The sequence below is a fragment of the Gossypium hirsutum genome, chromosome A10 (genome assembly GCF_007990345.1).
Source record: "Gossypium hirsutum isolate 1008001.06 chromosome A10, Gossypium_hirsutum_v2.1, whole genome shotgun sequence".
Taxonomy (NCBI): Eukaryota; Viridiplantae; Streptophyta; class Magnoliopsida; order Malvales; family Malvaceae; genus Gossypium; species Gossypium hirsutum.
In genome coordinates this window covers 102,455,259-102,480,563 of record NC_053433.1, presented here as the reverse complement: position 1 = coordinate 102,480,563, position 25,305 = coordinate 102,455,259, and the positions used below count along the sequence as shown (strand labels likewise).

The 25,305-nt window shown below is 33.4% G+C and overlaps 1 protein-coding gene across 4 annotated transcripts in view; it reads left to right on the top strand.

Annotated features, from left to right (window-relative positions):
* Positions 1–10,579: 10,579 nt before the first annotated feature.
* Positions 10,580–25,305, top strand: part of LOC107896585 (uncharacterized) — a 38,472-nt gene continuing 23,746 nt past the window's right edge. For 2 of the 4 annotated variants that reach the window (XM_016821783.2, XM_041079154.1), the window contains exons 1-25: positions 10,580–10,856; positions 11,478–11,559; positions 11,739–11,842; positions 12,026–12,121; positions 12,207–12,254; positions 12,948–12,998; positions 13,353–13,456; positions 13,605–13,722; positions 15,285–15,386; positions 15,524–15,724; positions 15,908–16,068; positions 16,245–16,403; positions 17,535–17,627; positions 17,733–18,084; positions 18,288–18,401; positions 19,057–19,152; positions 19,494–19,561; positions 20,481–20,601; positions 20,679–20,903; positions 21,015–21,242; positions 21,337–21,446; positions 21,625–21,721; positions 23,777–23,875; positions 23,959–24,099; positions 24,236–24,304. In XM_016821783.2, coding sequence (XP_016677272.1) covers positions 10,842–10,856; positions 11,478–11,559; positions 11,739–11,842; positions 12,026–12,121; positions 12,207–12,254; positions 12,948–12,998; positions 13,353–13,456; positions 13,605–13,722; positions 15,285–15,386; positions 15,524–15,724; positions 15,908–16,068; positions 16,245–16,403; positions 17,535–17,627; positions 17,733–18,084; positions 18,288–18,401; positions 19,057–19,152; positions 19,494–19,561; positions 20,481–20,601; positions 20,679–20,903; positions 21,015–21,242; positions 21,337–21,446; positions 21,625–21,721; positions 23,777–23,875; positions 23,959–24,099; positions 24,236–24,304 — 3,054 coding nt within the window. In that variant the 5' untranslated portion in view covers positions 10,580–10,841. Of the gene's footprint in view, positions 10,857–11,477; positions 11,560–11,738; positions 11,843–12,025; positions 12,122–12,206; positions 12,255–12,947; positions 12,999–13,352; positions 13,457–13,604; positions 13,723–15,284; positions 15,387–15,523; positions 15,725–15,907; positions 16,069–16,244; positions 16,404–17,534; positions 17,628–17,732; positions 18,085–18,287; positions 18,402–19,056; positions 19,153–19,493; positions 19,562–20,480; positions 20,602–20,678; positions 20,904–21,014; positions 21,243–21,336; positions 21,447–21,624; positions 21,722–23,764; positions 23,876–23,958; positions 24,100–24,235; positions 24,305–25,305 lie in introns of all 4 variants that reach the window. The other 2 variants (XM_041079153.1, XM_041079152.1) reach the window with 1 other exon arrangement.

Sequence of the window (25,305 nt, the reverse complement as noted above, 5' to 3'; positions counted from 1 at the left end):
AGGATGCCCTGCTAGGGATAGATAAGATGCCTTCGACATTAACAGATGAAGAGAAGAAGTGTAAGGATCGAAAGGCATTAACACAATTACATCTGCATTTGTCCAACGAAATTTTGCAGGATGAGATGAAAGAGAAAACTGCCGCTGCATTATGAAAGAGGCTAGAACAAATATGTATGTCGAAAACTCTAACAAGCAAGTTGCATATGAAGCAGCATCTTTATGCTCATCGTTTGGAGGAAGGTGCGTCTATACACGAACACTTAACAGTGTTTAAAGAAATTCTCTCAAACTTGGAGGCCATAGAGGTTCAGTATGATAAGGAAGATCTAGGGTTGATTCTACTTTGTTCGTTGCCCCCGTCCTATTCAACCTTTAGAGACACGATTTTATATAGCCGTGAGTCTCTCACAGTTGATGAGGTTTATGATTCTTTAACCTCGTATGATAAGATGAAGCATCTTGTGGTTAAACCCAACTCTCAGGGAGAGAGTCTCATTGTTCGTTGGAGACAAGATCGAAATACTAATGATGATCATGGTAGGACACATGAACGGAATCCTCGTGGTAAATCTAAGGGTAGATCGAAGTCTTCAAACAGAGGTAAAACTTGTAACTTCTGCAAGAAGAAAAGGCACATTAAATCTGAGTGCTATAAGCTACAAAATAAGATTAAAAGGGAGGCTACAAATCAAAAGGGAAAACAACCAAAAAATTTCGGTGAAGCTGATGTTCTAGAAGACTACAGCGATGGTGAACTTCTAGTCGCTTCTGTCAATGATTCTAAAGTAAGCGAGAAGTAGATACTTGATTCAGGCTACACCTTCCACATGAGTCCCAATTAGGATTGGTTTACAACTTACGAAACAGTATCTGAAGGTGTTGTTTTGATGGGAAATAATGCTTCGTGTAAAATCGCAAGTGTTGGAACAATTAAAGTTAAGATGTTTGATGGAGTTGTCAGAACACTTAGTGACGTGCGGCATGTCCCAGAATTGAAAAGAAATTTAATTTCGTTGAGTACTCTTGATTCAAAAGGGTACAGATCACAACTGAAAGTGGGGTTTTAAAGATTTCCAAAGGGTCCCTTGTTGTGATGAAAGGGAAGAGAAAGATTGCCAAGTTATATGTTTTACAGGGTTCTACTGTTACTGGTGATACAGCTGTCGTTTCCACTTTTTTGTCTGATGATGATATTACTAAATTTGGCATATGCGCCTAGGGCATATGAGTGAGAATGGCATGACAGAATTAAGCAAAAGAGGACTTCTTAATGGGCAAGGAATTTGTAAACTGAATTTCTGTTAGCACTGTGTTTTTGGGAAGCAAAAGAGAGTTCAATTCACTAGAGGAATCCATAACACGAAGGGAACATTGGAGTATATTCATTCTGATCTGTGGAGGCCATCCAGAGTGCCTTCGAGAGGTGGAGCTAATTATATGCTAACCTTTATTGATGATTTTTCCAAAAAAGTTTGGGCGTTTTTCCTGAAGCAGAAAAGCGATGTGTTTTCCTCATTTAAGTCTTGAAAAATTATGATTGAAAAACAGAAGGGAAAACAGATAAAATACCTCCGCACAGACAATGGCTTAGAGTTTTGTTCTGATGAGTTTTGTTCTGATGAGTTTAATAGATTGTGCAAGTCAGAAGGGATCATGAGACACTTGACAGTTCGTCATACTCCACAGCAAAACGGCGCTGCAGAACGAATGAACAGAACGATCATGGAGAAGGTTCGATGTATGTTGTCAAATGCCAACTTACCGAAGGTATTTTGGGCAGAAGCGGCCTCTACTGCATGTTTTTTGATCAACTGATCACCATCCGTTGCCATTGAGGAAAAGGCTCTACAAGAGGTATGGTCTGGTAATCCTGCTAATTATTCTGATTTAAAGATTTTTGGGTGTCCTGCGTATGCTCATGTTGATAATGGAAAATTGGAACCAAGATCTATTAAATGCATTTTTCTTGGTTATAAAGCTGGTGTAAAAGGGTATAAGTTATGGTGTCCTGAAAATAGAAAAGTTGTGATTAGCAGAGATGTTGTTTTTGATAAAACTGCTATGCTACCTAACTTATCTCTTAAAGACTCTTCCAATAAAGAAAATCAAAAGCAGGTGGAGCATCAGATTAATACAGAGTCAACTCCTCAAGCCAGAACAAAAATTGAGAATAGAGTTGCTTCTTCACCACAATACTCTATCGCCAAAAACAGAACTAGAAGAGAAATTAAACCTCCAAAGAAGTATGCCGAGGTTGATCTAGTTGCTTATGCTTTAAATGTGGCTGAAGATATAGATGCGAATCAAGAGCCATCTAATTATTCTGAGACGGTTAGCTGTGAAGACTCAGAAAAGTGGATGTTTGCTATGCAAGAAGAGATGGAATCACTCTACAAAAACAGAACATGGGACCTTGTGAAACTTCCTAAAGGTAAAAAGGCTGTTCGTTGTAAATGGGTGTTTAAAAAGAAAGAAGGGACTCTAGGAGTTGAAGAACCCAGATATAAAGCAAGGCTTGTTGCAAAGGGTTACAGTCAAATTCCAAGAGTGGACTTCACAGATGTGTTCTCTCCAGTTGTTAAGCATAGTTCGATTCGAGCTTTGCTTGGTATTGTGGCCATGCATGATTTGGAGTTTGAGCAGTTAGATGTAAAAACTACATTTCTGCATGGAGAACTTGAGGAAGATATTTACATGCAACAACCAGAGGGTTTTATAGTCTCAGAAAAAGAGGACTATGTTTGCTTGCTGAGAAAGTCCCTTTACGGTTTGAAACAGTCACAAGATAGTGGTACAAGAGGTTTGATTCATTTATGACTTCTCATGATTTCAAAAGAAGTAGTTTAGACAGTTGTGTTTACTTTAAGAAAAACAATGATGGTTTTTTTGTGTATCTACTTCTTTATGTTGATGACATGTTGATAGCAGCAAAAGATAAAGGAGAAATAAGAAAGATTAAAGCCTAACTAAGTGAAGAATTTGAGATGAAAGATTTAGGACCAGCAAAGAAGATACTTGGTATGGAGATTCTCAGAGATAAAAAAGCAAGTAAATTGTACCTAAGTCAGAAGGGGTACATTGAGAAAGTTCTTTGCAGGTTCAATATGCAGAGTGCTAAGCCTGTTAGTACTCCTTTAGCAGCCCATTTCAGACTTTCATCGGCCTTGTCTCCTTAATCAGATGATGAGATTGAGTACATGTCACATGTTCCATACTCTAGTGCAGTGGGATCTCTCATGTATGCTATGGTTTGTTCACATCCAGATTTATCATATGCAGTCAGTGCAGTTAGCAGATATATGGAAAATCCCGGTTAAGAACATTGGAAAGCAGTTCAGTGGATTTTAAGATACTTACAAGGCACTACTGATGTTTGCTTACAGTTTGGAAGAACTAAAGATGGAGTTATAGGGTATGTTGATGCTGATTTTGCTAGAGACCTTGATAGAAAAAGATCTCTCACAGGTTACGTCTTTACAATCGGAGGTTGTGCAATTAGTTGGAAAGCCACTTTGCAAACTACAGTCGCTTTGTCTACCACTGAAGCTGAGTACATGGTGATTACTGAGGCTTGTAAAGAAGCTATTTGGTTGAAGGGACTATTTACTGAACTCAATGAAGACCTTCAAATCAGCACAGTATTTTGTGACAGTCAGAGTGCCATCTTTCTTACAAAAGATCAAATGTTTCATGAGAGAACAAAACACATTGATATTCGGTATCATTTTGTTCGTAATATTATTGCTCGTGGTGATATTCTTGTGAGCAAAATTAGTACTCATGAAAATCCTGCAGATATGATGACTAAGTCACATCCTATAACCAAGTTTGAGCATTGCTTAGACTTGGTTGGTGTTCATTGTTGAAGTTAAACCCTTAAGGGGTTTTATGGAAGAGGTGGAGAACTTGTTTATTGAAAGTTCGCGATGAAGAACTTGTTCATTGAGAATTTGTGTCAAGGTGGAAATTGTTAAAATTAAGTGACCCAAATTCTTATTTAAATAAATACGATGGAAAATAAAATAAAAGTAAAATCCATATAGAATTATACTTCTTTTATTTTATTTTAGAATAAGGTTTTTAAACCTTATTAAACTCCATCTATTTTATATTGTAGGATAAGGTGTTTCAATCTTATTAGAATATGGTTTTGCAAGCCTATAAATAGACATAGTCTATTCTTCTTGTATTTGATTCAAAATTTTCGACATAGTGAATTTTCTTCTCCTCTGCCCGTGGTTTTTTCCCGAAAGGGTTTCCACGTAAAATTTGTGTGTTCTTTATTTTATTTATTTTATTTTATTTTATTTTTCACACTTGAGATAATACACATCGATATATGTGGACCTTTTGATGTTCCATCTTTTAATGTAAAAAAATGTATTTTTATCACTTTTATTAATGATTTTTCATCTTATTGTTATATCTATTTGCTTGATGAAAACTCTTAATTAGTAAATGTTTTTGAGAACATTAATGACGTTGAAAGGTAATTAGATAGAAATGTGTAAATAGTGAGAATTGATAAAGGTGGTGAATTTTATGGAAATTTTATTGAATTGAGATAATGTCCTAGTTCATTTGCAAAATTCCTTAAAAGTCGTGACATATGTGCATAGCATATTGTGCCAGGCACACCTTGACAAAATGGTGTTGTAGAAAGATGTAATCAAGCTTTATTGGATATGGTTAGGAGTATGATGAGTAACTTCTTCTTACCTATGCCATTGTGGATGCATGCACTTAAAATCGTTATATACTTATTAAAACAGGTTCCCAGTAAGGCAGTTCCAAGAACTCTTTTTGAGTTGTGGATCGAAAGGAAACCTAACCTAAGGCACCTACATGTTTGGGGCTATCAAGTGAAAGTAAGAATACATAATCCCTATGAAAGAAAATTAGATTCCCATATGAAAAGTGAATATTTTATTGGTTATCCAAAGAAATATAAATGATATAGGTTTTAAATAACAAATCATAGTTTGAGAATTGTAGAAAGTGGTAATGTTAATTTTTTGAGAATGGTGAAGTTAATAGGAGTGTTTCAAAATAGGTTCTGAATATAAAAGAAATTAGAGTAGAATTTCCTACACCTATAAATGTTCCTTTATCTACAACAACCACAAATGTTGTTTTAGCAAATAATGAAAGTCCATGAAGCACATATAATTTGACCCAATATAAGAGAGGCACGAATCCTCATCATAATACATTTGAGGGGAGGCACACCCTATTGGTCGCTCTTCTCTCCTAGTTTAACTAGGGGATGAGTTTTTTTTTCTATTGTATAAATATTATTTGTATTCTACTAATTCAACTAGTGTTCCACTTTCTCTCCTATAAATATGTAACACCCTATACTCTTATCCGTCGCCGGAATAGATTCATAAGTTATTACCAATTAGAAACAGATCAGACTAGCCATTCATAATCAATCATGCATAACAAAGTATAGTTTCTTTAATCATTCAACCATGAATAAAATTTAACCAAAGTTAAAGTAACTAATAAATTTCAAGATATTTGACACATAAGTCCATAGAACCATAAACTAGTATTTAGGAAATTAGCAAGCCATTTTCGCATGGCTAAAATATTTACAATTTCAAAATATAACTTACTTCAAAGGAGAGTTAAGCCTATACATGCCATATCTCAAAATATAAACTATCAAAAGTACCAAAACAGTGATGATAGTGTAGATGATTTTGAACTTGAAATCCCCGAGCTTGTAGCTTTCAACAAAATCTATAAAATAGGACAACACAAAACATTCACAGTAAGCCATTAAGCTTAGTAAGTCTTAAGTATCTTAAACAACAAAACTTATTTATACACATTATATCATATTCGAAATATAATACCAATTGACCGAAAATACATAACCACGTAAAAAAAATCCATTTCGACTACTTATTATTTCTTCAGAGTTCGAATTGAATAATCATACCTTCTAAATGACTCGTAGTAACTCATCGATTCAACCTTATAAATTTCAATGATCATAATTATATGTATATAACATATACTTCCATGTACTAAATTCAAGATGGCCGAATATAAATATACACAACCAACTTCCATATACTTCTCATTTCAATTCATACTTTAATTCACATCTCTTCATATGTATAACAATTTATACGTACCTGGACAATTTAATCTATTGAATGAATCTAGATATCGTATAGTTTAATCTCATATTCATAGACTTTTATTGTTTAACCGGCAATTTTCCTGCTAGGTATAAACCCGAACTTAACACCGGCATGAGGCCTGCTAGGTATAAACCTGAATCTATCACCGACACGAGGCCTGCTAGACATTAAGTTTGAAACTCATTCATCGGCATTATGTCTGCTAGGCTCATGGCCCGAAACAATTCCACCTGCTAAAAGCTTGCTGAGCCATAGGCCCGAATAATAATTCAAATACAAATTTCACAAATTCATAACGTATAAACTTCTTATATTTATGCATTTCACATAAGCTAATCACATTAGTCCTCTTTGAATTCATTCACGTATAATCACTTGATAAATATCACATTATTGCTTCTTAATTTACTATTACATATCTCCAATCTAATGAATACATCTGACAGCAAGATGATCATAACAAATTTCCTTATTTAAATCTCATGCAGACTATTCGGCTTCAAGTATGTGTATATATATATGCTAAAGGTATGGCAAATTTCTCGTGACATATCATGATTCATTCATAAATAGCTTATGTTTAAATACTGAAAACTTACCTCGAGTATTTTCCGAACAACTACGGGTCGGCTACTCAACTACTTTAGCTTTTCCCTTATCCGAATTTGTTCCTCTATGCTCTTGAGCTTAATTCAAAAAAATTTTAAACTAATCCTTATTTGACTATTCAAGCATTACTTCAAAATATAATATATATACATATTCGACTTTCACATATATAGATCATAGTAAACAAAAAAAAAAACTTTATAGGTCATCTTTGACCTTTCTATTTTCATCAATTTGAACCATTCCTTGGCCAAATATATTATTCGGCATTAAGATACAAACAAGTTAACATTTTCTTTATACACACCCTCAAGACCACATGCATAATTCATTTATTTTAAAGCACATATCACACAACAGCTTAACTAAAGTTTCATTCATTCACAACATATAAACCCTATTAAGCTCATACCCTGCACACACCAAACCGAATTCAAGTGGAGAAATTATCACAACTAAGACACATTCCAAAATCAACTTAACCATTTAGCCACATAACAGGGTAAGTAACACTCACAATTGTAAACACCTTGAACACATTCGAGACACATAGTAACATACAAAATTAAACAAATAGAAAGGTCAAGTGTGCATGTCTTAATATAAATACCATAATTCATATTAACTTAGAGACATACATAAAAATCTATATGACTGAAGGTTCATGTATTCATGATAAATGTGTTTATTATAATTGTATCCTTAATATAAGCTTGATATAAAATTTACCATTTATATTCAACCAAATCAATACATATACATACATGATATACACTTACTCATATGCCAAGTCATACTTAACCTCAACGAAACAAAACACATTGTTTAGTCAATAAAACTAATCACGAACCACATACAACATTTATTTTAACATATTTATACCTCGTAACTAAGCTTAATTCTCATCTATCAATCATCATCCTAACATATATATATAAGATACAAATAAATACTTAGTCCACTACCGTACATCATTTAACATGATAATTTCCATTTTCAATATCATAGAGACCTAGGTTGGCCGAACATATATAATTTCACCTATGCATAAACATTACTCACATTCCATTACTTACATTATTCAAAATCATACCATTAAAGTAATGCATAAAGCCGAACCTTTAGACATTCAAACATCTACTTTATTTTTTTCAAATCACCCAAATGACAATTACTCACATTCTAACATTTTAATACAAAACATTTGTTCAAGTCATTTATCAAGTTCAAGTTCGACTATTACACATATAAGTACTAGCACTTTAAATTTTAACTAGTTCAAACTTCTCTCATCAACAATTATTCATCAAAACATAAGGACAATAATCTAACCCCTTCATTATCTACCATGGCCGAATGCTCAAATCATCACCCAAATTCAAAATTTTGACATGGGCTAAGTAAGGAACTTGGTAACTAACTTAAAATAAGCTAAAATTTCAAAATCTAACATGAATTACTAACCTTATTTCAAGCTTAAGATGACCGAATGGTTTTGCTCCTTTTTCTTTCTTTAAAATCGGTTAAGAAGAACAAAGATGAACACTTTGTTTTCTTCACCCTTTTTTTCTATTTTTTAATAATCATTATTATAAAATATAAAGCCATTTAGTTGCCATAATACTAATAGATAATACATATATTTTATATTAAATAACAACATGGCCGGCCACTATCTTAAAATGGATAATTTGACATGCAAGTCCATTCTTTTTTTTATTATCATGCATTAATAGACCACTACAATTTAACTTATCACATTTTCAAAATTTCTCATATAAGTCCTATTTAATAAATTTCACATACAAATGACAAAATTAAAGCATGAAACATTCACACATGCACTTACACATATAATAAGCATAGAATATAACGTTTAATTATTTTTTGACTCGGTTTTGTGGTCCCGAAACCACTTTCCGACTAGGGTCAAATTAGGGCTGTCACAAAATAGATGGCACTGATAGGACTAAAAAAGAAAACAAGTTATACACAACTTTGAGATATTGTTATTCTGCTAGAAAATAGTCATAATTTATTTCTAAGTATAAATTATATTTTTTTGGAATAACAATTATACCGGTTTCTATAAGAAAGAGATTTATTTTCTTACTCAAAGTAAGAAAAATTATTTCTGATTCGGTGTTTTATTCGAAATTGTTTGAGCCCACACTCAAAGCAGTTCGTTGTACAAGAATAACAAAGAAGGTTATTCAGTTAAAGTCGGGAACGTCTAAGATCCGATCTCGCTCAAAGCACATGTACTATTTCTGGAAAAAGTTTATTGCTATAAATATTACAAACCAATTCAGTTTTCAAAATTTTTATTTTTTCACTGTGCAAGAAAATCATTTTCAAATCGAATTTTTTCCAATATAACTCATATTTGCAATTCACTATAATGCGGTAATTATGATGAGTGTTATTTTATGCGCTCTCAATACTTGTGCTATTAAAGTTTATGTTTTATTGCATTGGGCCAAGTGGAAGAATGTAAGATTTTTTAGCCCAATTATGTTAATCCAATTAAGTTTAACATAGTATAGTCCAAGCTAAAGGGGATAAGAGTTTTGCTTTTACTAGAAATTAGAGTCTATCTGTTCATTCAAATTACTTGGTGGACATACTGGGTTAAAAGTCGATCATTATAAATTGAGTTACATACATACAAAATTATAGTCTCCATCACTTAAGTTTGTGAAATTGAGAGGAAAAAGTTAAGAGGGAGAAATCAATTTATTGAGTCTTCTTTTTCATCAAGTCTAATGGTCAATTCTAATTTCCTAGCATATATTTCTTATACTAGTAAAAATCATATCATTCTAAAGATCTTAAAATCATTATTATGCAATATTAAGGATTTAATTTGCATAATATCTAGATTTAATAAATTTTTTTAATAAAAAATGACATAAAGTTTATCTAAAAGTTTCTTAAACGTGTGATTCAATAACTTCTTTAAAAAATTGTAAGTTTTAAAGTACTAATATTTTAGCTTGTCTTATTGTTTTTTTTTCGATAAATAAATTTTTTAAATTTAAGATATTAGAGTTTAATGAATTAAAATATAATTATAAAAAAGACAAAGATATGAAAGATATGAAATATGATACATTCAGTCTTAATATGAAATATAATTATATATTTTTATTTCTTTTATTAATTTGACTTTTTTAATTAAATTTAACCTGTAGTCTTTTAAAAAGAATTAAATTTAATTATTAATATTTTAAAAAATTAAATTACTATTTTTTAATAACTAAAATATTAAAATTTTAAAGATGGCAACACACATAGCAATTCACTATACTCCATACTATTTTTTTATAATTTTTATGAATTTTTATAATTTTTTGATTTTTTATAAATTTTAAATTATTCATTAACATGACATATAAAACAAATAATATTATGTCAATATAAATATACATGGATTACTATGAGGGTTGTCACACTAACATTATTAAAATCAAATTTTAATTGAATTCCTATTTAATTAGTGGTCGAGAGTTCGATCATTACTTTAGATATGAAACAACTTTAAAACTCAAGGCCAATGTCTACCTTTTAATGAGCTCGCAGAATATGAATGAGTTGTCACTAGACGCGCTCTCATAGATACTTTAAAAAATTTTTTTTTTGATTCCATTTGAAAAATTAATGGTCAAATTTAGCTAAAAGTGGCCAATTTAATAAAAGATATAAACATTGGGGACTAAATTTCTGATTGTGCACTGTTCTTTTTATTAGCAAGCATCCTAAACGATATTAGTAATTTTAATTTCTCTCCATTTGAGAATTTATTATGTAATGGAATGCGATGATAATATAACAGCTTTATTTCTACATTTCTCTATTCTCTTGGAAAGAACCGTCCGCTTCTTCTGCTGTATACGGTGCAATCACTCAAAAGCTTTCACCGCTCCCCGAAAACCCTAATTCCATCACATACTTCCAAATCAAATACCCTAAAATATGGCTTTTATTGGACGTTCTCCGTCAATCTCATTTTGAATTACTCGAACCGAATCACCAAGCTGGAGTGAGTGAGGCACTCTTTCGATCATCGCCATGTTTGAAGCTCATGTAAGCTTCTTTTTCTTGCCTGAACGAATCAGTAATTCAAGTGCTGAGTCTATATAGCTTCGCAATATTTTGGAAGGTTATAAATTTTGTCAATTAAATTGTTATTGTTCGGTGAGTATTTGTTTAACGATTTATATCGGAGGAGCCTAAATTTAAGGGTTTTTTCTTAGAAAAAAAGGGGTTTGTACCCGTTGTAAATTAGAATGCAAAATGAGTTACGTGGTTATCATCACATAGAGCATAAATAACAGCAGTGTTAGATGATAAGAGAGGAGTGACGAAACATACTTATATTAGGCATAAATTTATACACGTTTTCTAGTGGGGAGATTCGTTTCTAAATGATATCAAGGTATGTGAACCAGCTAACATGGTTAATGATACGTGGATGTTTGGTTTCAATTCGATGTCTGCATTCATTCATTCAATCATCATATTTCCTTGATATTTTTATTTATTAACCGTTGAACCTTTGAGCTTATTATATTTTTATTTTTCTCATGTTATTACTTATTATTATGGCTTTTAGACAATTGATCATTTGTGCAAATATAACTTGTTTGCACATTTCTTTTGGGGCTACAGGCTACTGAATTTGTGCATATTGTTCTATGTTTATAGGTTTTGCATTTGCTTCGAAGATATTTGGGGGAGTATGTTCATGATCTCTCATTAGAGACTTTAAAGATCAGTGTTTGGAAAGGTTTCTTCAGAACTATTCTTTTTTCTTCATAGGAAATATTCTTTGTTCTTCTGTTCTTTTCTTGCTGATCTTTTTACCATCTGTTTGAGCTACAACTGTTAAATGGCAGTTTCTTATGAAACCGATTTGGGATGTGAACATGATGGCATCTTTTTTACAAAATTTCTTTCTTTCTACAGGTGATGTTGTTCTCAAGGATTTGAAATTGAAGGCAGAGGCACTAAACTCTTTAAATCTTCCAGTTACCGTCAAAGCTGGTTTTGTGGGAACCATAACTCTGAAGGTAACTATGTTCATCATGAGTGTTCGTTTTATTTCTACTAGGTTTATCTTCTGGCATTTCAGCCATTGAATGGTCTTGGAAAAACAAATCCTTCTTATATATTAGTTTTTAAATATGCTTGGACATATAAATTTTTGTTCTAATTATTTATGTTCTTTTTCATTTTTGTAATTTACATTGTAGGTTCCTTGGAAAAGTTTAGGTAAAGAACCTGTGATAGTTCTTATTGATCGTGTATTTCTTCTTGCTCACCCAGCTCTTTATGGCCAGACTCTTAAGGTAGGATTATATTTTGTTTGCTAGGATTGAATTCGTTTTAACGTTCTTCTATTTTGATTTGAGATCTTATTTCAATTGTGTATAGGAGGATGATAGGGAAAAACTTTTCAAGGCTAAAATTCAACAAATTGAGGTAAACTTTTGCATTCATATATGATTTAGTATGCTTAAAGCATGTGTGCAGAATATTATTGTGATTCCTCCAACTATATTCTTCTTGAAAATTTACCAGTAAGACAATAACATTCTTCTGTCATCAAGTTCATGACTAAATATTTGTCATCAAATGGAGTCCTTAAAGATCTGGATTTTTTATCTAATGCTTAAAACATTAATGATTTTGTTACATTTCGTTCTTTTAATAGTACATTTCTGTATAGAGATATGTTACAGGAGCTATTATTTGTAGCACATTAGATATTTCTTAACATCAACTTTACTGACAACAGTTTGAGAATATTGTATTTTTCGTTACTGGTTTTTGCTGTGTTGTTGAGTTGAAAGATCTACAATCCTTTTGGTTTTTAAGATCAATAATGATTTCTATAGATTGTTATTACTTTATTCTTATTTCTTTCTTCCTCTTCTTACACCCCCCATATATGGAAGGGTAAAAATGGATGCTCAACATAACGTTTTCAATAACTGAAGGCAACCTGAACTAATTATCCTAAGCTTACATGGTCGTGCAGTCATGTAGAATTGTGCACTCAAGATGCCATATCATACAAGCATTTTTGTAATTTGATGGCTTGCTGTATGAGAGTTTTCATTTCTGGTCATGCATGAGGACATAATTATTTTACACTTATGCTATTGTCTGCAGGAGGCAGAATCTGCAACTCTTGAAGCAATAGCTGGGTCAAAGCTGGGAAATGTATGTCTATGGATGCTAAAAATGTTTTACTTCCTCTCGATACTGTTTTGTTCTGTTTTTATAGATTAACTAAGATACTCTGAAATACATTTTTTTATCTGCCGCATGCCTAGTTCACTTCTTGCTAATATATTCTTCCTGGTAAAAACGTGATGGATGGCTCTTGATATGCTAATTGTTTTACTTTATATCTTTCATAGTTATTTTATGCAGCTTGTGTTAGTTTGACTAATTTGATAATGCTCTTTGTTATTACATATCAGCTTATGTATCTTGGAGAAAATGTGTTGCTTTTTGCTAATAATAGTCACTCATTGGTAGCTCTTTTCTTCCCCTTTCTGTTTGTATATGCAGCCTTCTTCTGGGAATTCATGGCTTGGTTCTCTGATTGCTACAATTATTGGAAACCTGAAGATAACTATTAGCAATGTACATATCAGATATGAGGATTGCATCAGGTGGTGATCATGTGCTTTTTTTTTTTCTGTCTGTTTTCAGTTTGTAGTTTTCTTAACCTTTGTACGCTAAGATAGTTTTTTCCTTCTAATCTCTCAGTTCCATATTTGTCTTTGTCTTTACTAACATAAATGGACTGTAATCTTGTAGCAATCCAGGCCATCCATTTGCTTCTGGTGTTACACTGGCTAAGCTTGCTGCTGTTACGATGGATGAGCAAGGAAATGAGACCTTTGATACCAGTGGTGCTCTGGATAAGTTGCGTAAGGTTAGCTCTGTTTTGTTTCCTACCATATTAGATTATGCTACTGTCCTTTTGAAACAGTTGAGACTTGAGAAGGGTATAAGTAATTTGATAAAAGACGTTAATGGTTAAACACTATGGTTGTTTCTTGATATAGAGGGTATTGCATCCAAATAGAGTGTGGCATCTAGATGCTTCTCAATTTCTCCTTGCTTTGAAGCTAATAATTATTCTTGGATTTCTCAAGAGAGGATGACGTGTGTTTGAATAAACAAAATTCCAGTTTGATAAATGGCGATCTGCTTTTCAAGTCTGATGGCAAAAGATTAATTTTCTGATGTTTCAAATTTTGTGTTTTATGTATGCATGGAACTTTCACTTGAATTCGAAACAAGTATATGAATCAATTAATGCATGATTGGGGCTCCTTGAAGTTGTGAAGTTAAATGCATTATTATTATTTGAAATTAGAGAATATAGTTTCCATGATGATGATACGAGTCTTCTTGAATTTAGACTTTCGTTAACCCTCATTGGAACTGAATTTTATCAGTAAATTTTGGGGTTAGAAAAACATTGAGTTGATGAGAAATTTGTTTGTCTTTTCTTTGAGTTCTTGCAACCTCTGATGCTCGGGACTCGGCAAAATGACAGCCATGCCCATGTCGGCACGACACAACACGGGATATGGGTCGGATCTGTCAGACTTTTGTGACTGGGTGAGAAGTGAAGAAGGAGAAGAAAAGAAAAAAAGTAGAAGAACTGGGTGGGGTGAAAGAGAAAAAAGAAGATTGGAATCTTGGAATCCAAGAAAGAATATGAAAACCGAAAAAATAACCTTTAAAAAAGGCTGGAAAAGTAAAAAGATAATTAAACAAAAGGTAAAAAAGTAAAGTTAAAAAAGAAAAGGTAAAATGTTGAAAAACCTATATATTGATTTTGGGTCTTTATTTATTTTGTATATGAAAGCCCAAAATATTTTTAATTGAATGTATAAATTAATTCCAAATAATATATTATTATACTTTAAGTAATATTATATTTTTTCAAAATTATTTATAATTGATAATGGTTGAAAAAATTGTTTAATTAAATATTATATATTTAAATACATATAAAATGAGTCCCTGTATCTGTATTTTCTACTCGGATCCTTTTGTGCCAGATCCCTCAGTCTTGAGTTTAACTCGATTGACGAGTCAAACCCTTAGACACGTACCTGTATCCAACACCCGTTCCCGAGGTTGAGCAACATAGCTTGCAACTGAATTCAAAGCCATGATTTGTGAGTTGGATGTCATACCATATTGGAGAGGACAATTTGTGAAAACTAGGTTGTGGAAGTGGCTGGATGATGGCATGGTCTAAACAACTCCACTTACATGCCAAACTGAAGATTTATTTTAAAAATTTCACATTTAATTGAATGGGAGAAGATGGGTCTATGCTCCTTTTGAACTTCTGAGTTTTTTATGCTTTCCCTTTTAGGTTTCTTTTGTTGATTTGTCAATAATTGCTACTGCTGCCTTTTGTTTTTGAATGACATGCAAAATATTCTTGCTAATGCCTGTGAAGTTTGTGCTCAGTCTTTGCAACTGGAGAGGCTTGCTATGTATCATGATTCAGATAAACTGCCTTGGAAGATGGATAAGAAATGGGAAGATCTTAGTCCCGAAGAGTGGATTGAGGTTTGGCTCTTATGTTGCGTTATAATCACATTCACTCCCATAGTTCCATAATTTTCGTTGTGTTAGCATGATGATGATTAACTGAAACATTCACTAAATTTTAAATGTCTCATCTTGCTAAATTGTTGTATATACAGGTATTTGAAGATGGTATCAATGAACCTGCTACTGGATGTGAAGTGGTGTCGAAGTGGGCTATGAATCGCAATTACTTGGTGTCACCAATCAATGGAGTACTTAAGTATCACAGGCTTGGCAATCAAGAAAGAAATGATCCAAGTATTCCTTTTGAGAAGGCTTCTCTTGTCCTAAGTGATGTCTCCTTAACCATCACTGAGGTCCTATACTTATTCTTTTTCCATATATATAGTATGTATTTACTTAATATCCCATTTCATTTATTCCCTAGAGAATAAGATAGATCTAAAGTTCAGTCTTCTTTGCATCTCCAACCAAGAAACAATAAGGGAAATGCTTCTTCTAATCAAGTCTTGAAACTAACCTTTTTTCCCTTTCTACAGGCACAATATCATGATTGGATAAAACTTGTTGAAGTTATTTCAAGATATAGGACATATATTGAAATTTCCCATTTAAGACCCATGGTGCCAGTTTCAAAGGAGTCTTATTTCTTGTGGTGGCGATATGCAGCTCAGGCTGCATTGCAGCAGAGGAAAATGTGGTATGGAGTAATCCTTATATAAATATTTGCATTTGATAATTACTCTGAAGAGTACCTTGTCTGATAATCTGAAGATTTACACTTGAATTCAACCTTTTTCTTTGGGATTAGTTGTCTCTTTTCCATCATCTGTGTGAATAAATGTATCCTCCCATTAAAATTTATCTTTATTTCAGTATTCGGTTCTCGTGGGATCGAATTTCACTTATGTGCAAGCTTCGTCGGCGTTATGTTCACTTGTATGCCAGTTTGCTACAACAGTCATCCAATGTTGACAAGTCAGAAGTTAGAGACATTGAGAAAGATCTTGACTCAAAAGTAATTCTTCTATGGAGGTAAGAATGTTTAGCTTTGCCTAAACTCGCTGCTCCCCCTCTTTGAAATAAAGCACAACTTGGTCATTGCTTGGACAAATGAGCTGCATGCTGGACGTCCCAATCTTTTACTAGTTCTGGGAAGACATGGTTTAGTTTAGTTGAGGTATTGTTTGGTAACTACTGCACAAATTTACTTAAGCTCAAGTGGAAACTAGATAGGTTTGCTTATTGTGAGCCATCATGATCATGCATAATTTTAGTAGTTAGTACATGAAGTTATAGTCTTGCAGGCTGATAACTTTAGGTTTGTTTTAGGTAATTAGTTTTCAAAGTCCTGTATTAGTCTCAACTTGCTATTTGGTGTATGATGTCAGTAGTAACCTCCACTGCTAAGGATGAAACATCCATAGATTCTGACTGCTTTTGTGATTGCTACATGAACGTTCTTGTCATTTAGCCGTATTTATACATCTTTATCTCATTGACAATGGAAAGATTTTTAGCTTAATGATTTTAAGGAATTAGATGATAAACTAGCAGTCATGTTCTTGCCATTTAGCCGTATTTATGCTTCTGTATCTCTTTGAAAATGAAAAGAATTCTAGCGTAATAATTTAAAGAAATTAGATGATAGTGAAACCAGCGGTCATGTTTTCTGCTTTGAAAGTTGGACTTGGCTCCAGTTGCTATGTACCAGTACATGTCCTGCTATAGTATGGATATGCATTTGGAATGGATGGACATGTATCAGATGCCTCCAGATACACCAGCGAAGTTGTTAACAAATGATGTTAGACTAGGGACAGATATGGTCAGTCAAGATACAGAACCTATCATGGCTTACTAAGGAGAGAGAAGCGCACTATTATGAATGTCTTCTCTTGGCCATAATTTTTCATTATGTTCAACTACTTGCTAGGATTAGAAGTTGTTGGATTACCATATTTGTTCTATTTATATGATGAATTATTATTCAAATATTGAATAGACTGCTCTAGGTATATATATAGATGCATATATGTATATACATACTTATGCGAATCTGTTTTTAAAAGTGATTGAGGATATTAATGTACAACATAGTTCAACGATGTTGCTTCTTCATTGGTCAAATGTTTAACATTTTCCATTTCTGCTTGGACCAATTAGGTTACTTGCACATGCAAAGGTTGAATCTGTAAAGTCAAAGGAAGCAGCTGAACGGAGAAGGCTTAAGAAGAAAAGTTGGTATTCATCAATATGGTATGTGGAAATATGAAAAGATTAACTTGGTTTTGGTTATGATTTTGTTTTTAGTTTTCCCCCCAAACATTAACTTCTACAAATTGTATTTACCTATAATCTCAGGCGCACACAATCTGAAGATGCATCTGATGGGGAGGCTTTGGATGGATCACAGTTAACAGATGAAGGACTGAGTAAAGAAGAGTGGGAGGCAATCAATAAGTTACTCAGTTACCAGCCAGCTGAGGACTTGATGTCACATTCAGGGAAGGACTTGCAAAGTATGATCCGGTTTATGGCTGCTGTATCTATTAGTCAAGCTGCTGCGAGGATCATCAATCTAAATCAGACAGAGATTATTTGTGGTAGATTTGAACAACTTCATGTGTCTGCGAAGTTTAAACATCGCAGTACCCATTGTGATGTAAGGTTAAGATTCTATGGTTTGTCAGCCCCTGAAGGTTCGATTGCTCAGGTTTGTTTGCTTTGCATGTTTGAGCTGTTTCTTTCTAAAAGATACTTAGTTGATGATAACCAAAGATTTAAAATGAATACCAGGGAGAAGTTTATACTAACCTTTTTTTTAAATATGGCTTTAATAGATTCAAACTCTATGCTATTGCCAGATTGGATGATGATATAATGACATGCATTGCCTTATCTTGGGTTTGTCTGCAGAGTGTCTGCAGTGAGAAAAAGGTGAATGCGTTAATTGCTAGTTTTGTCCACTCACCAGTGGGAGAGAATGTTGATTGGAGGTTGTCAGCTACAATTTCCCCCTGTCATGTTACGGTAATTTCTTTGATCCTAGAAGGAAAAGAGGATGGGTTGTTCAGCATCAATTTACAAATGGACACTTATCCTGACTTGTGTTTTGCATCTTGTACTATAGATAGTATCTTGTTGATCTGTCAACTATGATAATGCTTTTCAATGATCTCCAAAATTGGCTCCAAGCCTTTTTGCTTAGGAGGACAACAACTAGTATAAGGTAGGAATAATCCCTTAGATTTATAGAATCTCTCATCTTGGATCGAGGAAAGACAAAATGTTGCAATGAAAAGGGTAGTGCCCGACTGATATGAAAGGTCTAGCTGAATGCAGGCTGAGTGACATGGTTTGTATTCAAATCCCATTGGGGGTAATGGAGCAAACTTGGTAACCCTACTAGATTTTGTGAGGCCTTCTCTGGAGGCCCTTAACCTTCCAAGCTATGAAAATGTCATTCTAATTCTGGTTGAAAGTATGAAGTTCCTGGTCTTTGTTGTCAACTATTTTGCTCCCCCGGATATTTTATACAGTATTTTTCCTTGTTCAAATCCATCATTTGCACTTCATCTGTTAACATTCGGCAAGTGATCCTTTATTTACTTTCTCTGCTCTCTTTTAGTTAGTTTTATCACCTCTTAGCAGATGAGGCTGGATAAATTCTTATGGCTTTTTGCAGATTTTGAAGGAAAGTTGTGATCGCTTTTTTGAGTTTGTGAAGAGGAGTAATGCAGTTAGTCCAACTGTTGCTTTGGAAACTGCCACTGCATTGCAGGTAATGACATTAATAGAACTAGAATTTTACACATCCACTATGTGGGTTAAAAAAAGATAAAAGTTAAAAAGAACTGAGAAAAATAGTTTAAGAACAGGAATTTACGATAACTATAAAAATAAGGGGTAGTTTTCTCAAAACAAATTATTCAAAATATGCTTAAGTTTGATATTATATCTTTTATTATATTTTATGATATAATTTGGATTTTGTGTCAATGCATGGCGTCACTTGACTAAATGATACCAAACTCAGTCAGTCTCAGTCACTTTGTAGAATAATGAGCATAGAAACAACTTCTTTTATCCTTTGTGCTGATAATTATTTAAAACCAATGGTAGACGAAGATTGAAAAAGTGACTCGTCGAGCACAGGAGCAGCTTCAAACAGTGTTAGAGGAACAAAGCAGGTTAAATGCTTGTTTCTACTTTCAATTGTGTTCTTCATATCTCATTTGTTTGATCATTTTATTGGTGCTTTTTTTTTTACTTGATATTATGTTTTAAGCTGTGTTATCTTATTTGATATACATTCTGTTGAAAAGGGCTTGAAGTTGAGGAACATGTCTATGAAATAATTGTTTATTAAGGGTTGGCTATGTTATTCATGTCAGTACTGGTCATGTTGCTTGGAGGTTGCTATGCCATTTTATAAACTTGATGCAAGTGAGGCTAAGGTTCATATGATTGAAGTGAAAACTAAATTGATGCATGGTTTGGTATTGTTGTGTTGACCCTGTATCTATTGAAATATTTTGGGCATTCAAAATGACATGAAGTCAATGTCAGTGTAGTTTGGTAAAAAGGATATGTAAATATAAAACAATATTAAACTAGCTAAACAATGAAAAGGAAGGTAACTAGGTTTTGTGCAGTTATAATTATTGCTCTAAAACAGAACGGTCTTTTAAAATTCCCCCAAAAGTGGAGTATTCCCATGTCCTTTTTAGGCATACCCTCTCTCTCTCTCTCTCCCTCCTTGATAAGCTTGGATTGACATTTGAATTTTTTTTTCAGCAAACTTTGAGATGCAGGATGGTTCATTCTTAATTTCTGTTCATTATTTATTGTCATGAAGGGTAAATAATTGAGTTTATGTTTTGGACCAATGCTTGGTTTATTAGTTTGTTACGTCTTGTTTTCTTGATTTTAAGCTTGGATTACACAGCAGAAAAATTTCTGTATGGTAGAATTCAAGTTGTTATCTTGGAAAATAACTTAGAGTAACTATTGCAATGCTGGATTTTATTTCTTTTTCCTAGTTTCAGCTTAAGAGAAAAAGCATGATAACTTTTATATGGTTATTTACTTTTCTGCTTTGTTTCTCAGATTTGCTCTGGACATTGATCTTGATGCTCCAAAAGTTAGGATTCCTCTAAGGACACGTGGCTCTTCCAAATGTCAGAGCCATTTTCTTTTGGATTTTGGTCATTTTACATTGCATACCATGGTACGTGTATTAATTAGTGACCTCTCAAATTGCCATTAATTAAATTTATTTGCCTAAACAGTTAATCATTATGGCAGGAGAGTCAGTCTGATGAACAGAGGCAGAATATCTATTCTCGCGTGTACATATCTGGAAGGGATATTACTGCTTTTTTTACAGATTGTGGTTCTGATTGCCAGAGCTGCACTTCTGTTGAACCGAATTCTAGCAATCGATCAATGGTGATGTCTCCTGGGTTGGAGAAGTTCGGCAATTTCTATTCTCTCATTGATAAGTGCGGGATGGCAGTAGTTGTTGATCAGGTATGATTTATCTATTTTTGGTTGCGGCAAGTAAAACCTATCACTAGATCATTTTCATTTTGAATTTCTTGAATTACTCAAATAATTTCTACTTGTGTATTGGTACTGCAGATTAAAGTTCCTCGCCTAAATTACCCGTCGACCCATGTGTCTGTTCAAGTGCCGAATCTTGGCATTCACTTTTCACCAGAAAGATACTGCCGACTTATGGAACTGTTAGACATATTATATGTTGCTATGGATCCTTGTGGTCAGCCTGGTGGTGTTGATTTCCAAGCTGGGGTGACTCCTTGGAGTGCTGCAGATCTTGCTACTGATGCCAAAATCCTAGTTTGGCGGGTTTGGTTTTAACTCCATTGTAAAAGCGAGTTCTAGAATTGGTACTTTGTCCATATGCACCTGATTTTAACCATGATTAACTTTGTTGGTTTAGGGTATTGGAAACTCTGTTGCTTCATGGCAGCCCTGTTTTATTGTGTTATCTGGATTCTATCTTTATGTCTTGGAATCTGAAAAATCTCAGAACTACTCGCGGTACTTGAGGTGTGGGCCCTTCCTTATCTCTTTGCCTTTGTTCATTTCCTAATTGGTGGTTAATATGTAGGATAGTAGTTTTTGGTCTCTGTCTTCTTGAATTTTCACTGATTTCCCTTTTCTATTTGATAGTCCCTGTGGTATTTTTAGGAAATCTAATCTATATTTAATTTTTGGAACCCTGCAGCATGGCTGGAAGACAGGTGCATGAGGTTCCATCAACAAATATTGGTGGGTCTCCATTTTGTATTGCTGTGGGTCCAAGAGGGATGGACACTAAGAAGGTGAGCCATTTAATCTTGCAAACAAAGTGATCTTTCATTGCTAGTATGGTGTCTTATTCTAATTCTTCTAGATTTTAAGTTCATGGGTTAAGGATCGAGTCACCGGGCAATTCACGGGAAAACCATCTTGGATTGATAAAGCTTTAGCCTTATTTCAGTTCCTATCATGTGAAGAACCTATGATTATTAATAAATAGATCTTGTCGAAGGGAGATCCTAACCTTAGAACTCATCAAAGAGAGCTGCTAACCTTAGACTTATTAGAAAGAGAGAGTATAGGGCTTTATTCTTGTAGACTAAAAAGCTAAAATTAACTTGTAGAATAAGAAAGTAAAATTATGTACTTCTAATTGGAGTAAAGTACTTAACGAATTATTCTAATTAGGAATATTGCTAAAATAAAGTTGTTTATCTTCTTTCCATCTTTGGTGCTTTTGACTTCTTGACACACTCATGTTAAGTTGTGATTGCTTCGAATATCTGCTAGCCTGTTCATTCATGGTAACCTGCAAAATAACATTCTAGTCACTAGTTATTAAAACTCACAGATTCTCAGTTATCTCCCTGGCATTTATCAGTTTTCATGAAATTCTACCATCTCTTTAAACCTTAAACCTCAAGTATTTAACTTGATAGCGAGAATTGGTAATGATTAACTTCGTTACCCGGACTTGGCTTTTTGGGGTGCCGTACCTGTGTTGACATGATCTGACATGGGGTACGGATCAGATCCGTCGAAAAAAGGTGGACACGGCTGTGGGTTATATCTGAGAAGAGGAGAAAAACTTTGATTTGCTGAAATGAAGGGAAAAGATAAACAGGGTAGAAGGTGACGATGATAGAAGAAAGAGAAAAAAAGAAACGTTTGAAATAAATCAATAAATAATAGGGATAATAAATGCCATAAGACTTTTTGCCTTCATAACAGAGAATAATATATAAAAATAATGTCAGGCACAATTTTTGGTGAAGGTCAGCGAGAAAAAAAGTAAAAAGGAAACTAGGAAGGTGGAGAGTCTGGCAGGGGAAAAAGGTAAAATAAAAGAGAAAGTAAAAGAATATGGGTATAGTATTAAACCAATTAGACCATATATAATATCATAAAAACCTTTAAAAGCATTAAAAAGAGATTTGATATTTTAAAAATTAAACATTAAAATCATTAATTTGGTTTTTTAAAATTAAAAATGGGTATTATAAAAAATCCACCCTAAGTATCCGTGTCCCAATTTTGGACAGTGTCTCCGTGTCAGAAATTTTACCACTTCACGAATCTGACCCTTAGATCCTTACCTGTGTACGACACCCATGTCCCGAGTCATGTTAACATAGATGATTAACGAATTATGTATCAATTTCCAGTTCAGAACAAGTGATCAATTTTGATTGGAAATGATATACAAGGAAATGAGGAGGTATGAAGTTCAATTCTACTGTCCTTTCTTGGAAAAAGTTCATTGTATGTTGCCACTATTTTACACTTAAGAATTTGTGGTACATTTCATTTTCTTTTTGGTTGTCACTAAATAGTTTCCTCAATAACTAGCATGTCTTTTGGTAGTAAAGATTAATTCATAATCAGTATCTACAGAAGAAATATGGTCTAATTTGACTATTAAAGATGGTAAAAAAAAGGGAGTATTTAAGAAGTATTAAACATCAAGAGTCAAGGCCACAGGAAGCACCGGTTTAGGTCATAAGATTACTATACGTTCATAAGTGCTTCATGGAAGGAGATTTTCTGGTGTGTACTGGTTTCTCACATTATAGGAGGGGATTCTTATATTAAATATTGCCATTATATCAGGTAAAAATATTTATTCATTATCTAAGGTAAGCTTAATAGTTATGATGCTTTTACAAACCAGATGGAATTGGTATTTATTTATCTATAAGGAAAAGCATTACGTTTTTTTCTTAATTTTGATTAGGTAAAACAAACACTCTTGATTTTATATAAAGCAAACTGTTAAATTATACTTTATGGTATTGTACTTTTGCATGGGCTTGAATAATAATTTCTTTCCTTGTTTCAAATATGAGTGTCTTTTCCAGGCTTTAGAGTCTTCAGGTACCTGGGTTATTGAATTCCGAGGGGAGGAAGAAAAGATAACTTGGTTGAGAGGACTTATACGAGCCACATATCAAGCTTCTGTATGGCGATGATATAAAGTTTCCTTTTCATTCTTTTTATTTATTTATTTTCATCTGGTTTTGATTACTTCATATTCATGTAGGCTCCTCCATCTGTTGATATACTTGGAGAAACAAGTGATGGTATAAGTGAATCTGATGATCCTCAAACAAGAAATTCAAAAGCAGCAGACCTTGTTATTAATGGGGCTGTTGTGGAGACAAAGTTATACATATATGGAAAGGTTATGGTTATACAATTCTTAAAAACTTGATGGATTTCTGGCTAGAACTTACTTTAGATATTTAACCAATGTCTTCGTTTTAATGTCTCTTAAAATATTTACTTATTGAGCAATCAAATTTTACACCATTTTGCAGACAGGAGAGGGTGTTGCTGAGAAACTAGAAGAGCAACTGATTCTTGAGGTTCTTGCTAGTGGTGGAAAGGTTTGCAACTTTCTGTTGCTATTTGGTGCTAAACCAATTTGGAAATGTTAATATGAACAATTGCTGTGATATTTTAAGCTGGAAAGCAACTCAAATTTTTAAAATTTTGTACTTTATTTTAAAAATCTGTTTCTTCTCTGTTTTCCAGTTCTTCATCATGGCATGCATGTGTAGCATTAAAATATTTTGAGAAAATTAGGTTTATTGTATTTATTTTCTAGGTTGCTGCATCTTTGAACTGTACTGATGATTGAAGAACCCAGCCTATTCCTACCATCCCTTCGGATATGATAAAGATGAAACTTAATTTAGTAAAACTTCCTGCAAATTTATTTACAATAATTTGGAGGAGATCTCTTCTTTTGGTAATGTAAAACTGGAAACAGTAGCAGTAAACATCCTGTCATCTTGCTTGCAAGTAACTCTTACTGAGATGGGAGGTGCCACTGACATCTATATCTGAACCCTATTGTTCTGAGAATCTCAGTCATAGTGCTCCTGTTATCCTGTGGTAGAATTGCAGTGGAACCATTTTTTTTTCATTTCAAACTCTGACGTGGATATTTTGTATGTTTCATTGGTGACTTATAGCTTACCATCATACTTGAAAAGGGGTTCTATTTGTCTATCTCTACAAATTTCTAATCTGGAATATGCTCTTCTGGTTCTCTCTTTTTTTGAAAAAGGTTTTCTCTTTTATGTCATGGAGTAGGGATATTTATCTTGTACATAAATCATGTTTTCTAGGTTAAAGATTTGAACATACCATTTAGGCAATATAACTGTAAATTCTGTCTCAGCCAATCATCATAGAGTTCAATACATCAGCTTTGTTTGTGGTATTATGCAAATTGGGCTTGCCAGTTCCGTCTCACCTTGGCATCAGTCTTCTCTTACCCTTATTGATCGCATACAAAGAAACAAAAACTTCTTGCAGATTGTCATGAAAGAGGTGCTTATATGTGTTGTCAAATTCCACTCATGGGATTGGAAAGGGATAT